General features: G+C 59.3%; 1 protein-coding gene across 1 annotated transcript in view; it reads left to right on the top strand.

Annotated features, from left to right (window-relative positions):
- Positions 1 to 13,597, top strand: part of ATP6V0D1 (ATPase H+ transporting V0 subunit d1) — a 38,776-nt gene extending 25,179 nt beyond the window's left edge. The window contains exons 3-8 of the mRNA XM_081108387.1: positions 7,570 to 7,748; positions 8,990 to 9,069; positions 12,357 to 12,434; positions 12,556 to 12,732; positions 12,843 to 12,920; positions 13,016 to 13,597. Of these exons, the coding sequence (XP_080964513.1) occupies positions 7,570 to 7,748; positions 8,990 to 9,069; positions 12,357 to 12,434; positions 12,556 to 12,732; positions 12,843 to 12,920; positions 13,016 to 13,177 (754 nt within the window). The 3' untranslated portion in view covers positions 13,178 to 13,597. The remainder of the gene's footprint in view (positions 1 to 7,569; positions 7,749 to 8,989; positions 9,070 to 12,356; positions 12,435 to 12,555; positions 12,733 to 12,842; positions 12,921 to 13,015) is intronic.
- The last annotated feature ends 93 nt before the right edge of the window (positions 13,598 to 13,690 follow it).

The following is a 13,690-nucleotide window of genomic DNA, read 5'->3' as shown; positions in this document are numbered from 1 at the left end:
TGTTGTGGTGCTGGATGTAGCCCCTTTCCCTGCACCACTGGTGTGACAGAGATTGGGGTGGGGAACCCTTTCCTCACTCACAGCACCCACAATGAGCACTCACTGGGCCCCTGACCCCCATGTCAGGGTCAGGGATCAGGGGTCAGGGATGGACAGAGCTCTGAAGAGCCAGGTTCATGGGATGGACCATTCAGGCTTTCTGACCATGGCCCTGGGTTTCAGGGAGAAAGGATGGTGGGGTTGGGAGTGGAAGCTGAACCCCTGGCTGCCTTTCCCAGTTCTGGCCAGGCCGCCATGCTTACGACCCTTGACTGCCCAGTTTCCCCATTGTCTAACCCTTGGGTGTAGCCCTGCCTCCACTAAGCTCCTGGCAGTGCTGAGAGAGGAAAGGCCTTGTGACCTGCAGGCTAGGGGAGGGCACTTGGACAAGGCACCCTGTGCTCGCTGGGTGTACTTCTGGAAACAGGGACGTAGAGAGACCCCTGTGCAGTAACGGCCCAGGAACCATGAGCCAGGGCCTGATGGACAAACAGAGGGCCTCCGTCCATGTGGCTGCCTCACACGTGGCGAGCAGAGGCATGTCAGAGGCTGGTTTATAGGAGTTTGCCCTGAGTTGGTGGAGTGTGTGTGAGTTGTGGGGAAGGAAGGTTTCTAGGCACTCTCCTGGGGGCGGGGGGTACCACCTTGCTTTGCCCGTTCCCTGATTGCGGTGTCCTCACCCTCTTCCTTGAGACCTGACATACCTGCCCTGTCTTTGCAGGGACAGGGCTAGATTCCTGCTGCCTAGCCTGATACTCCCCACTCCCCACCCCCAGGAGTAGCCACTTACTCACGATCCACTAGGTCAAGTGGTGTCAGCAGCTCTAAGAGCACCAACCTCAGGCAGGGGCCACAGGCTGGGACACCCAAAGGGCTCAGGGAACCTACCCAGGCTGGGAAGCAGGCTCTCTCCACAGGGGAATGAAACATCAATTTGTTGTTGTTTATGCATTCATTGAGTGCTTCTCGTATGTGCTCTGCCTGGAGATGGAGCTCGCTACCTTGGTGTACTGGGATGGCGCTTTAACTAACTGAGCTACCCGGCCAGGGCCTTTCCAGTGTACTCTTTCTACTTATAAAAAAAAAGTTTGTGCCCAGCTGGTGCCCAGGGGCCCCCTGCTGTCCTGACTTAACCCGTAATCACTGCCCTAGCCCCGGTCAAGGTACAACTGAAAAAAAAAAAAAAAAGGCAAAACTGACATGGTCCTCCTGGGGCAGGAGTTCAGAGATGAGGTGTGTCTTGTGCTGTAGCATTGGGGAATCAGGCCACAGAACCCCATTTGTCAGTCAACCCCTAGCCTGGGCCTGTGTATCCCTTGCCTCAAGGCCAGAGCTGAGGACATACAAGGAAACTGTGTGTTTATTGCCAGAGCCTGGCCTTCATCTTGTTTGCACAAGGTTCCTCCAGTTTCCTGATGAATGTTCTGGTCTTTCTTGCTGGGCTGGCCAGAGGAGGCCTGACCCAACCCCATGCCAGTGGTCAGAGGGCAGATGTCCTGCATCCCGCTTGGCCACCTGCCTATTTAGCTCGCCCCTGGCCTTTCTTGGTGCCCTTAGAGGCTTGGTCTCTGCCTGCCAGGCCATGAAACTGGAGAGAGCTCTGAGCGTGACTGAGGCCACACAGCCGCCAGCTCTTTGCTGGAGGTTGGCTGTAAGCACCAAGTATGCTTAGAGCAGCCAAGCGCTATTCTGTGGCAGCCTGTCACTTCCCGCCCCTTCCATTCACGGGTGATTGTGGCTTACAGTCTCCCCAACCCCTTACTCTTTCCCTCACTCGGGAAGAGTTCAGCAGCCACGTGTCAGCCTGTCTGAACCTGTGGCTGCTTAGTCCATGACCTCGTCATCTCTCTGCTTCTCTGTTCTCCGCTTGAGCCGCCCCCACCGATGGCTGCCCAAGACCATGTCACCCCCTGGAACTGCTCCACCCTTGAAATCGCTGAGTCAGGCACCCCCTCTCTACCCACAGCCTTCAGGCGCTGCAGCCCACTCTTAGTCCCTTGTGGGACACGGGTTCCGGACTCAGCAGGACACGAGGCCCTGCTTCCTCCCCTGCTGCCTCTCTTTCTTCATTTTCCTCCCTCCCCAGCTGAGGTTCCCTGGTCCATCATTCGAGCACTCTTCTGCCAACATCCGCAGCTCTCTTGGCTGCCCATCTCATGGTCCCACCCGGCTGGCAGCCCCCCAGCCCTGGAGGAATCCCAGCAGCCTCCAGCCCGGAGGCACCCTCCCCCACCTCTGCTGCTGGGAGCAAAGTTGGGGAAGCCGGCAGCAGCACTGGGCGGGTGAACCCAGCTGCCAGACATGCACACAGACCAGCTCAGTCGGCCTTGACGAGTCCCTGCCCAGCCAGCCCCTGGAGCATCCCCCTCAAGGGTGGGAAGACCACCTCCCTATCTTAAGCACCATCCCTCTCCTGGTCCCCCAGCCTTCTCTCTCACCTACCTCCTGCTCCACAGAGATAATAGAGGCCAGTCTACATCTGTGCCTCCAACCCCAGTCCGGTGGCTGAGGTGCTCTCCTCTTTTTTGGGGTCCTACCGCCAATGTCCTCTGTCCCCTCACCCCACTCGCTGGACCCCAAGTGGTCAGTCCTCTACACTTCTGTCTGTGCATCCACGTTCCCTTCTGGATTCTGCCCATTAGCATCTAAAAAACCCGTCTCTTGGGGCCTAAACTTTTATTTATTTTTTAAATTTTTGTTTATTGATTTTAGAAGGGAGAGAGAGAGAGAGAGAGAGAGAGAGAGCGAGCCATCTGTTTTTGTTCCACTTATTTATGCATTCATTGGTTGATTCTTGTAGGTGCCTTGATTGGGTATCAAACCTGCAACCTTGGCGTATTGGGATGATGCTCTAACCAACGGAGCTACCTGGCCAGGGCTGGCCTAAACTTTTATATTCAGTGTCTGTTCTCTCACCTTCCAACACCCTTCGAGCCTCCAGTCCGCTTCCAGCAGACCCATCACTCCACCACAAGGCCCTGGCTAAAGCCACCACCGCCTTTCATGTGGCCAAGGTCTCCAGGCCTCATTAGGAGCCACACACAGAGGTCACCTTATCTCCATCGCTCAGAGTCTCTCCGTTGCCTTCGGAGCTGCCTCAGGGTGGCAGGAAAAGACTCTCCAGGAGGCAGTGAGTTCCTTGTCACTGCAGGTGTGCAAGCAGAAGCTCAAGACTTACCCTGCCCTCCCCTGGTGAGAGACAGAGTCCACCAAGCCGTCAGCCACCACAGATGACCAGAATCAGCTCTGGGCCAGGCCCAGTGCCAGGAGGCAGGGGGGGTGCATGGATGCAGGGGGGTGGGTGCCAGTGGTGGTGTAGATAGCTCCTGGAGAGGCCTGTGAGCAGCTGCCACAAATAGAACTAAGGGTCACAGGAGGCTTCTCCGCATTGAGTGGACTCCAGGATCAGATGGGGTTAGAGGCTCTGTCCCAAGTCTCACAGCAAGTTAATGGCTGGGCCTGGAAGCAGCCCTTGGTACTAGTACATGTTACTGCAGGAGGCTGAGCTGAATCATCTCAAGACCATGTGGCTGATGACAGCCTACTCCAGAGGAACCTCTCACTCAGGGTCTGTCTGCCCCACACCAGGCCACTGCCTCCGCTCTGGCCACCCGCTCTCCCGATGGCCTCGCTAACCCCACCTGATCCTGGAGCCTCCTTTCTCTCTTGGTGTCTCAGATTTAACTCCTACCTCCCTGGCTGCTCTTCTCCACTCCACCTCCTCTACTCTGGCTCAACCCAGGAATGAGGAGTGGTGTTGCTGAAAGGGGTTGAGGCAGGTACCCATTGGCATGGCACCCATCTTTCTGGTGGACCAGGAGCCTCAGTGTTAGCAGCTGGAGGGAAGCTTTGTGCCAGGACAATGGCCTCAAGTGCCCGGTGGGCCTGTTATCACACTGGCCATTCTCCCTATGACACGTTGTTGCAACCGTGGGCCCTGCTGCATCAGGTTTCCAGATAGGCTTCCTGTCTGGGCCCTCCGGCCATTGCTGTCCACAACCAGTGTTTCTGGGTTGATGGCACAGTCTCTACGGGTTATGGATCTAGACCTGCTGGGGTTTCTAGGTCCTGGGCTTGACCTTGTTCCTGCCTTGAGGGAAAGCCAGTACCTACACTGTTTCCTGAGCCCAGGGAAGAGCACACAGGAGCCCTTCAAGGCCCAGAAGGCTCAGGTCAAGTGGGAGGACACAACTGCGCCTCTGGGGTTGGGGCACGATGTTAATGCGAAGGTCAGGGCCTCTCTAGTTCTGCTATTGGCCACGCTACAGTCATTCTGATGGCAGAAGGGAATCTGAGGCTTCGCAGTTGGTATGATGAGAGATTTGGATGGATAGACCAGCAGGGTACCTAGTCATCCTGGCCTTCTCTCCAGTGCCAGGCTGGCCCCCAGGGCTGGGTGGTAAGAACGGGAAGTAAGCCACGGTGCTCCAGCAGGTGGCGCCAAAGGGCACAGCAGAGGGACCCGGCTTCCCTGGGGATTCTGGAAGACTTCTTGGAGGAAGTGTCTTCCTGTACTCCAACCCGAGCTTCCTGTGGGCCGGAGCTGAATCTTCGAATCTAAGGGACACGGGGAGGGAGGGCCTTTGGGCAGAGGATTACAGACTGCCCCTCTCCCATCCCACGAGGGCCTCTTTGGCCTGGCGGGCAGCCGCCTGTCCACTCCCCAGCTGTCTCCCTCTGGAGGGAGACGCTGACCAGCTGGAACCTCATTCTCTCTAGTGAGGCCAAATGAAGGGAGGACTGGTGGAGCGGCTTTCTGGGGGCTGGGAGGCAGCTGCTGAAGCCAGGCAAGGAGGAGGATTTCCCTGGCTGCTCAAGTCCTTGGGAGAGAAGCGGACAGCTGGGCCAGTGTCATCTCCTTTCTCCCAGGAAGGAAGATTCTGGCTGTCACTGGGCAGGGGAGAATATCGGGGGCTGCCGCTGTAACCGTGAGGTTGACCCAAGGGGAGGAAGGGTGGACCTGTCACAGGACCATCGGGCTGCCTAGCCTGGGTTGGAAGAGGGCCCTGGAAGGGGCTGGGGAGTGTGATCGCAAGTGACCCTCACTTGGCTCAGCGTTTTGCTTGGTGACCAGCTAGATCTAGCAAGAGAGGCTGGGGGCAGCCAGGGGATACTACCTCCGGCCCCCACATCTGCTGTCAAGGCTGAAAAGTGAGTCATAACTGGCCTGTTCCCCATCACTGGAGGGATAGCAGCAAAGCCAAATGGCAGAGTCTTCCCACAGGGTTCTCCTCTTGGGGGAAGAGGGGGGACTGGACCCGGAGGCACCTACCTTGGGCCCTGACCCCCGCCCCACTCCCAACATAAACTAATACCCTCAGATGGGGCACAAGGAGTGGGGAGGTTTAGAAAACAAAGACTGACTTGTGTGGATCTCGCTGAGAAGATAAGGCTTGATGGGGAATGTAGAGCCCTAGGGCATGGGAACCCTGGGCATGGGTGGAGGTGTGTGGACACTGGCCATGGGGACAGAGAGCTCCTCTGCCTTATGCAATGATGGGGCCTGGTGCCTGTACCCTGTGCCTTATTTCCTTTGACAGCTGATGATGCAGGTGGTTGTGGGATCAGTTGGATAGTACTCGTTTTTCCCTCCCTGCACAGAGCGTTGTGGGAGCAGAAAGAGGAGCACTGAGCAGCATTAGGTTCGGAGAACATGATGGCTAGAGTCGGGCTGGATGAGGTGCAAGCAGGAATGTCGCGGGAGGTGGTGTGGTGTGTGTAGCATGGTCCTGGGGTCCATGAGATTCTGGAAGCATGAGGGCAGGAGGGATGTGCTGTCCAGGGTAGAGAAGATGCAGGCTGGGGCCCGAGACCAAGGCACAAAGCTCTCTGAGGTGCCTCCACTTTGCCGGCTGTCAGGTCGGGGTCAGAAGGCTGGCATTGGGGCCTCTGTCTTGTAGCTGCAGATGGGCCTTGCCTGAAGCCCTCAGTTTGGGAAGGGGCCTGTCTCTTCTCAGCACACATCCTGTAGCTGACCCAGCCAGACAGGGCGGAGAGAGGGCAGTTGCCTGGCCCCAAGCCCAGGAGAGCAGAGGTTGTAGCAGGGCGCTGGGCCGGGTGGGAGCTGGGGGAGCAGCAGGCAGGCGGAGAGTGGGGGTCAGGCCAGGACAGGAGCTGTGGCTTCTTCCTTCTGCCGCCTTCCTGGAGGGCCCTGTGGGAGCTCCCCCAACGGCCAGCCCTCTGAGCTGGAGCCTGGGCCCTCAGCCTCCTTCCCCTGGTATTGGGGCCGGCTTCCTTGGATCGCATCGGCACTGGTGCGCAGTGATTACCTTAGGTCAGGGGCCTGGCCGTGGCTCACACAAAGCTCAGGGCGGCAGCCTCCACCCCAACCTCAGCCTCCAGTGGGAACCCAACTTCGGCCTTGGAGGATGTCCGCCCTCCAGGCCTCAGCCAGCTCCCTTGTGCCTTGAATTCCTCGCTGGTGCCAGGCTGAGGAATGTTGTGGCTACTGCAGTCTGACTGTGAACCCCCTCCCCCCCGCCGTTCACCTCATCCCCACATAGGTGACTGCGCAGAACTAGCTCCAGTCCTTTTGAGCTGTTGTCTTCACTGTTGGAGGCAGAGCTTGCCCCTTGCCTTGGCATGGTGACCTGGGCAGCCCCACCCTCTCCAGCTCCACAGCCCCCTCTGGTGCCCATGTACTACCCAGAGCCTGGGGTGGGGGGAGCCTCTGCCTGGGACTGACCTGAGCCCAGCCTCCTGTCCAGGTCTCTGGGTCTTCTCCAGGCATCCTGGACAGACGCCTGGCCCTGGCTTCAGGCCCTAAAGGAGGAGGCGGTGCTCGGTCTTCGGAGTGGGCTGTGCAGGGCAGCTGTCTGCCTGCTCGTCACCGCTTGACCTGGGACCTTACTCCAGAGGGGCCTTCCCACCGGCTCCCCTCCGGCCTCCCCTAGAGAAGCTCTCCCCACCCCACTCCTCACTTCCCTCCCCCGCCGTCTTCCCCTCCCCTCTGTTCCCACGCAGCAGCCAAAGGGACCCTAACTGGACTGGATACCCCTGCTTCTGTCCTCGCGGAGCCCTCGAGCTCAAATGAAGGCGGGACCCTCAGCCCGTCTGCAGGACCAGCCTCCAGGCCCCGGCCTGCTGGCAGCACTGCCCTGGTTCCCTTCCCTCTGCCAACCCTGGCTGTGCTCGGTTCCTCGAATGCGTCCGTCACTCAGTGAAGGCCTCCAGGTTTTCACACACACTGTTCCCTCTTCCCAGAACACTCTTTCATCTCCCCGTTCTTTCATCCCCGAGGCTGGCCAGTGGCCTCGCCTCCATGTGCCCACGGTTCCCCTGGCCTGCCAGAACGCTGTTCACACCTGTTTCCCAATCACTCGTGGGGCATGGATTCCATCCTCCCTCCACCAGGGGAGGCGCCGTGCCTGTCCCGTGTGCCTGGTACTGGAGTAGGGGGCACACTTGGGCAGGGAAAGGAGGCAGCATTCATTGTCCAGGGGCTGGTCACCTGTGCAGGGTGGGGGCAGGGGCATGGTGTCAGGACTTCCAGGCCCCTTGACAGGCTGCCTGCTCTTGTGCCTCCTGTAGTTACAGCTACATGATTGACAACGTGATCCTGCTCATCACGGGCACGCTGCACCAGCGCTCTATCGCCGAGCTGGTGCCCAAATGCCACCCACTAGGCAGCTTTGAGCAGATGGAGGCCGTGAACATTGCGCAGACACCTGCCGAGCTCTACAATGCCATCCTGGTGGACACGCCCCTGGGTGAGCCACTGGTGGAGGGAGGGGTGGGCATCAGTGCCAGTGCCTCAGTGTGCCGTTTGCGGACCCCTGGGGGTGACCCTGACTCAGAATTGAGGCCTACCCACTGGCTTGCCTTTAAGCTTCCCCTCCCATTCCTTCCGCCTCACCGGCCTTCTGTGCTGTTGCTTTTGCTTGGTCAGGCAGGCTACACCCAGGGCCCGACTCAGACCACCTAACTTTGTGGAATTGGATGATTTCTCAGAGTGCAGAGGAGGCTGAGCTCAGGGAGAGGGTTGAGAGGCCCGGGTCCCTCGGAGTACTGTCAGACTGTGGCCTCAAGCTGGGCGGGAGTGGCGGGCTGCCCATGAGCAGGGAAGGGAAGCCAGTAGCTTCACTCGCCTCCACTTGAGCAGGTCCCAGGGGCCAGGACAGGCAGTGTCCAGCAGGATACAGAGTTCATGTTCGAGGCCACGAGAGGGGAACTGAGAGCTTCCTGCAGGGCCCCGCCTAGACAGTGCTGGCTCCTGCCTGCCGTGTCTGCTGGGTAGAAGGCACTAAGGCTGTCCCCAGCGAGTGTCCTCAGCCAGGGCACCACCTCCAGGAAGCTCCCAGGGTTGAACCACTGGGCACCAAGCTGCACTTGGTCCTACACAAAGAGGCCTGAGCCCTACCTGCTGGCCTCGTCTGTCACAGAATCTCCCAGGAGTTCGGAGCTGTTTGTGGCTTTTTCAGTTTCTTCATCTTTAAAGAAGAGGCAGTGAGCCTACAGGTTCTGCTTTGGGTGGGGTGGCTTTATCCTGCTCTGGCCACTAATTCCAGCCCGACAGTGGCCCCTTGATCTGGCCTGTGCCCACCCAGATGCTGAACTCATTCCTTATCCTAAGGAGGAGGAGGCTGGTTTTCCAAATGCGGGGGATGCGAAGAAGTGGGCGTCAGGCCCCAAATCCACAGTTTGCCCCCCCGCCCCCAGAAGAGAGGATGTTGTGGCCTCTTATGCAAGCCTATCTTTGGCATGGCGGAGCTTGGGTCTGCCCCAGCAGCGATTAAGTCATGTTATGGCTGGCGGCCTGCTTTATAAATCAGTTTTAGGAGCAAGAAGGCTCAGGTCAGTGTTCATCGTCCAGAGGATTGCTTCTGCCACTTCCAAGGCAATAACCAGGGTGGGGACCCCCAATACCCAGCCAAGTGGACCTTGTGGCAGGGGCCCTAGGACCCTTACCTAAGTGCACACACCCGGCCTCACACCCATCTTTTCTCCCCAGCGGCTTTTTTCCAGGACTGCATCTCAGAGCAGGACCTCGATGAGATGAACATCGAGATCATCCGCAACACACTCTACAAGGTAGTGTCTCCCCTCCCCCCCACCCCCCGTGAATAGCGGGGGATTGGCTTGCAGGCCGACAGGCTGTGGGCGTGGTGGCTTGTGATTTATGTGGGGTGCTGGGGCAGGGCACAGCTGCACCAGGTTCTCACCCTGGGGGCTCATCCACTCACTGTCTGGCTCCCGTGATGGGCACAAGGCTGCATGGAACAGGTTCTCCATCCCCAGATGCCCACGGCAGCCTAGATAAGATCAGCGGGCGTGGCGGGTGCTCCGCAGCTTGGCTTGTCAGAGCTGGCTCCTGGGTGACTGCTCTCCCCGATCCCGCAGGGTCACGGGCTACCACCCAGGCCTTAGCTCTCAGCTCTCCCCACCTGGACTGTTGCCAGCAAGTACAGGCACGTGAGCAGAGCAACAGTGTGCTCAGTTACGGTGGGAGAGGGACCCAGCCAGGTGTAGCCAGGTGCCCCTGTCAGGTTCCAGGCCAGAGCCAGTGCCACGTCCCATCATCCTCATCCCCCACCTACTTTCTGCTTCCCACCAGGCTGTGCCATGGGCTGGAGACCCCTGGAGGAAGAGTGGGCTTGGGATTCCTAGGTCAGTGCTGCCCTGGCTTAAAGAGGTGAAGGGCAGAGCTGGCCAGGGACCAGTGAGGGACATTTGGGATAGACTGGGCTATAATTGTGGTACCAGGACCCCCGAGGGGCTGCAGCCAGGAACATGGGTCAGCAGTGGGTAGGGCCTTGAGCGGGGCTGAGGTTAGCACTGGCCAAGGGCCCTGCTGACCTAACCCTGAGAACATCTGTCTATTGGCTCTTTATAGCGAGGGTCCTCTCCTGCCCTGGTTGGAGTTAGGCGGCTGACTCCTGGCTGCATCCTAAGCCCAGGCCCTCCAGTCGCCCTGCAGGGGTTGGGCCAGAGTGAGGGAGAGTCTGGGGGTAGTGAAGGACCTGCCTGAGGGTGCAGTGGTGTGGCAGGGGAACCGCACATGCAGAGCGAGCATGGAGCATGGGCCAGTGGCAAATGGTTTGCTGTCGAAGTGCAGGTTCCAGATGGACAGCAGCAGATGGGTCTGGAAAAAGCAGCAGGCACAGGGTAAGTCACCCAGGGCCGTGAATGTCTGGTCAGAAGTTTGAACTTTATCCTGTGTGCAGGGCCAGCAGTAAAGGTTTCCCACGGATCGGAGAATCCTCAGAAAGCCCCTCTGGAGGACTTGCAATGTGGAGGACAGGGTAGAGGGGACAATACCAGAGGGAGGGAGATTCAGCTTCTTTCATTCTCAGGACTGCCTTATCAGTGTTTTCATTTGTAAGATGAAGAAACTGAGGACTCAGAAGTAGAATGGGTTGCCTGAAGCCACTTGCTATACTGAGAGCATTGGGGACACACCCGACTCAGCCTGATTGCAAAGTAAGCTCTCTCATCCACCCCGCTAGTAGGGAGGCAGGCTAGCAATCAGGAGAGAGAGAGAGAGAGAGAAAGAAAGAGAGAAAGAGAGAACTCCTGCCCGCCCAGCTGGCCTGTTGCCGGGATCCCTGACCTGACACAGGGTGAGGGGTGCGGCTGTCCCCCCAGCCTAACCCACACCCTCACCGGGCCTGACTGGTTCTACCTGGAGTCACTGGCAAGGGCTGCCTGGGCACCAGCTTGTAAACATTGATCCAATGCTGCAGGCACCATGCCAGGACTGCCCGCCCAGCAGGCAATGTCCCAGCCCAGTGGCCACAGATGGGAGATTAGGCGGACCCTCAGCCGCCTACCGGGTGGGAACTGTAGTTAGCTGGCGCAGCCATGGGCTAGCAGACTCCTCCAGGGCACGGGGTGGGGGTGGGGATATGACCTTGGTACCTGGGCCTTTGGGGTCCTGCCAGTTCCTTCACCTGCCCCGGTCTCCAGAAGAGAGTCTCGGTCTGTCCACCAGCCTCCTTCACCCTGGGGTCAGCCTATCTGCATTCGCATCCCCCATGGGGAAGAACTGCAGACCCCACTGGATGGAGCAGGCCTGGGGGTCTGGGTGCAGCCAGTGTGGCTGGTCACGGGGAAGGAAGGAGCTGGGGACAGTGCTAGAAGGACTGAGAGGTACCCCAAGTCATGGTAGGGTGGGCAGCTGTTTCTGCCCCTCTCCCATTCCTGGGGATCCGCTGTGCTATGTGACCCCTTCCCCCTTCCAGGTTCTCACTCCCTGCCCTGCCCTGGACTTTTGTTTTCTGTGACCCAGTGGTCACCTCAGGCCTTTCTCTGAGCCCAGCTTGCCCAGTGCTGCTGGCCAGGTTGGGCTGGGCTTACAGACTCCCAGGTCTCATCTCACCTCCTCCTGGGGCAGCACAGCTGGTGGCCCAAGTCAGCTGGTAGTGGGTGCAAAGGTCTCTGGCACCTTGGAGGGCAGATCTTGGCATGGGAAGCTTCCCACGCCTCCCAGTCCTCGCCCCCAAGAGTAGTCTCCAGCCTGTGAAGCCAGAGTCCCTGTGACTGGCCACCAGATTGGACCCAGGAGGATCTGAGTGCAGGGAGCTCTCCAGGGAGCTGCAAGACCATCCCCTTCCTTGACAGAGAGAGGTGTGGGGAAGGAGCCTGTGTGGCTGCTCTTAGGAGTGAGGGCTGGGGGGCCTGGGGCCTGGGCTGACCTGTCTTCTCCTCATGCCCAGCAGATCCGATTTGCCGGGGCAGGAAGTGCTTGTCCTTCCCCTACCCCCACCCCGGCAGGCAGCCGCATGTTCCGCCATGGCCATTGCTCTGCAGGGCTGACGTCCAAGGGGGCAATAATCATTTCTCAGCAGGAATCAGGTTGACAGTTTGGTTCCTACTGCGTGATGCCTGGGGGTGGGGGGAGGAGGAAGTGTTCTGTAAGGTGGAGGCCAGGAGGGGCCCGGGCACCCAGGCCAGGCCATCTCCATGAACTCTCAGGAGTAACCTTCCCTCACTAGCCCATCGGCAGGTGGTTTTCTAGACTGAGGAGAGAAGATCTGGGGGAAAGGCAGACAGAATAGTAGAGAAAGACAGAGTCTCCCTCTTAGCCTGGCCTTCTGTGGGATGAGGGTGTGGGGGGCACTGCACCATGAAGCAGGCAGTTGGCCAGAAATTGCTGTCACTATGGGTTGGGAACAAGGCAGCAGGCTATTGCTGCTTGGGGGGTTAACAGTTGGAGTTTGTGGCTCTTGCAGGGGCTCTGACGTGGGGCTGCCATGGCCAATGCAAGGACTGGGGAGGGAAGCGGGGACTATGAGTAGGAGGCCTGGGAAGCCCCCCCCGCCCCCCCCCCCCCCCCCCCCGTCTCCCTGCTTGGGCTGAACAAGCCCCATGCTCTGCAGGCCTACCTGGAGTCCTTCTACAAGTTCTGCACCCTGCTGGGCGGGACCACGGCCGATGCCATGTGCCCCATCCTGGAGGTGAGCGCCCTCCCTCCCGCCTGCCGGTCCCCTGGGAAAGAGGCCGAGGGGAAGCCCTGCCAACTGACCGGCCACTGCCTCCCTCCCTCCCTCTCTCCTTGCCTGTGCTCTGGCCCCACAGTTTGAAGCAGACCGCCGCGCCTTCATTATCACCATCAATTCCTTCGGCACAGAGCTGTCCAAAGAGGACCGTGCCAAGCTCTTTCCGCACTGTGGGCGGCTCTACCCGGAGGGCCTGGCACAGTTAGCTCGGGCTGATGACTACGAGCAGGTTAAGAACGTGGCCGACTACTACCCGGTGAGTGCCCTGGCTGCAGGACCGAGGGGCGGGCATATTGGCACTTGCATCCCCACCCCACACCCAGCTGTGCCCTCATGCTCACGCTTCCCACCACTCTGTTGGGCCAGGAGTACAAGCTGCTTTTTGAGGGTGCAGGCAGCAACCCTGGAGACAAGACCCTGGAGGACCGCTTCTTTGAGCACGAGGTGGGTGCCAGCCTGCCCGTCACAGGGAGGGTTTGGTGGCGTAGGCCTGACCCTGGTCGTGGCCAGCTGCACACCACGCCTGCCTCTGTCCGCAGGTGAAACTGAACAAGCTGGCCTTCCTCAACCAGTTCCACTTCGGTGTCTTCTACGCCTTCGTGAAGCTCAAGGAGCAGGAGTGTCGCAACATAGTGTGGATCGCCGAGTGCATCGCCCAGCGCCACCGCGCCAAGATCGACAACTACATCCCCATCTTCTAACGCCCTGGCCCGAGGCTCCCCAGGAGTGTGTGTGTCTGTGTGATGTGACCAAGGCCAGGCTCACCTGCCTGCCCTGGGGGTGTGGCATTGTCCTAGTGGCTGCCCAGCTCCCCTGAGCTTCTGAGACTGCTCTTGGGCCTGGGTGCCTGCTCCCCTGACCAAGGATAGACCAAGTTCCCCTCCAGATCAAGCCCTGTTTACAGCCACCCACGTGTCTAAGAAGCATGTGGTCACTTTTGTGCCCCTCCAGAATGAGAACCCCTAGTAGCAGCGTGAGCCTCTTGTCCCCTCTGTGGGTCACCCCCAGAACCATGGCCCAGGGGAAACTGTGTGTGTGTGTCCTTGGGGCCTGGGGGAAGCAGCTGTGCGTCCCTCTCCCTCAGCCCTGCCCCTCTGAACAATAAACTGCCCTGAGCCCTATTGTCCGCTCTCTCCTTTGGGGCTCCCAGCTCCCCTTGGGTTCGCCCTTACTGATCCCACCCCTGCCTGCCTAAGCCTTCTGCCTCCTTCAGT

Source organism: Myotis nattereri (assembly GCF_964212035.1).
Source record: "Myotis nattereri genome assembly, chromosome: 15".
In the NCBI taxonomy this organism is placed as follows: domain Eukaryota; kingdom Metazoa; phylum Chordata; class Mammalia; order Chiroptera; family Vespertilionidae; genus Myotis; species Myotis nattereri.
This window is presented reverse-complemented; position numbering and strand designations above follow the sequence as displayed.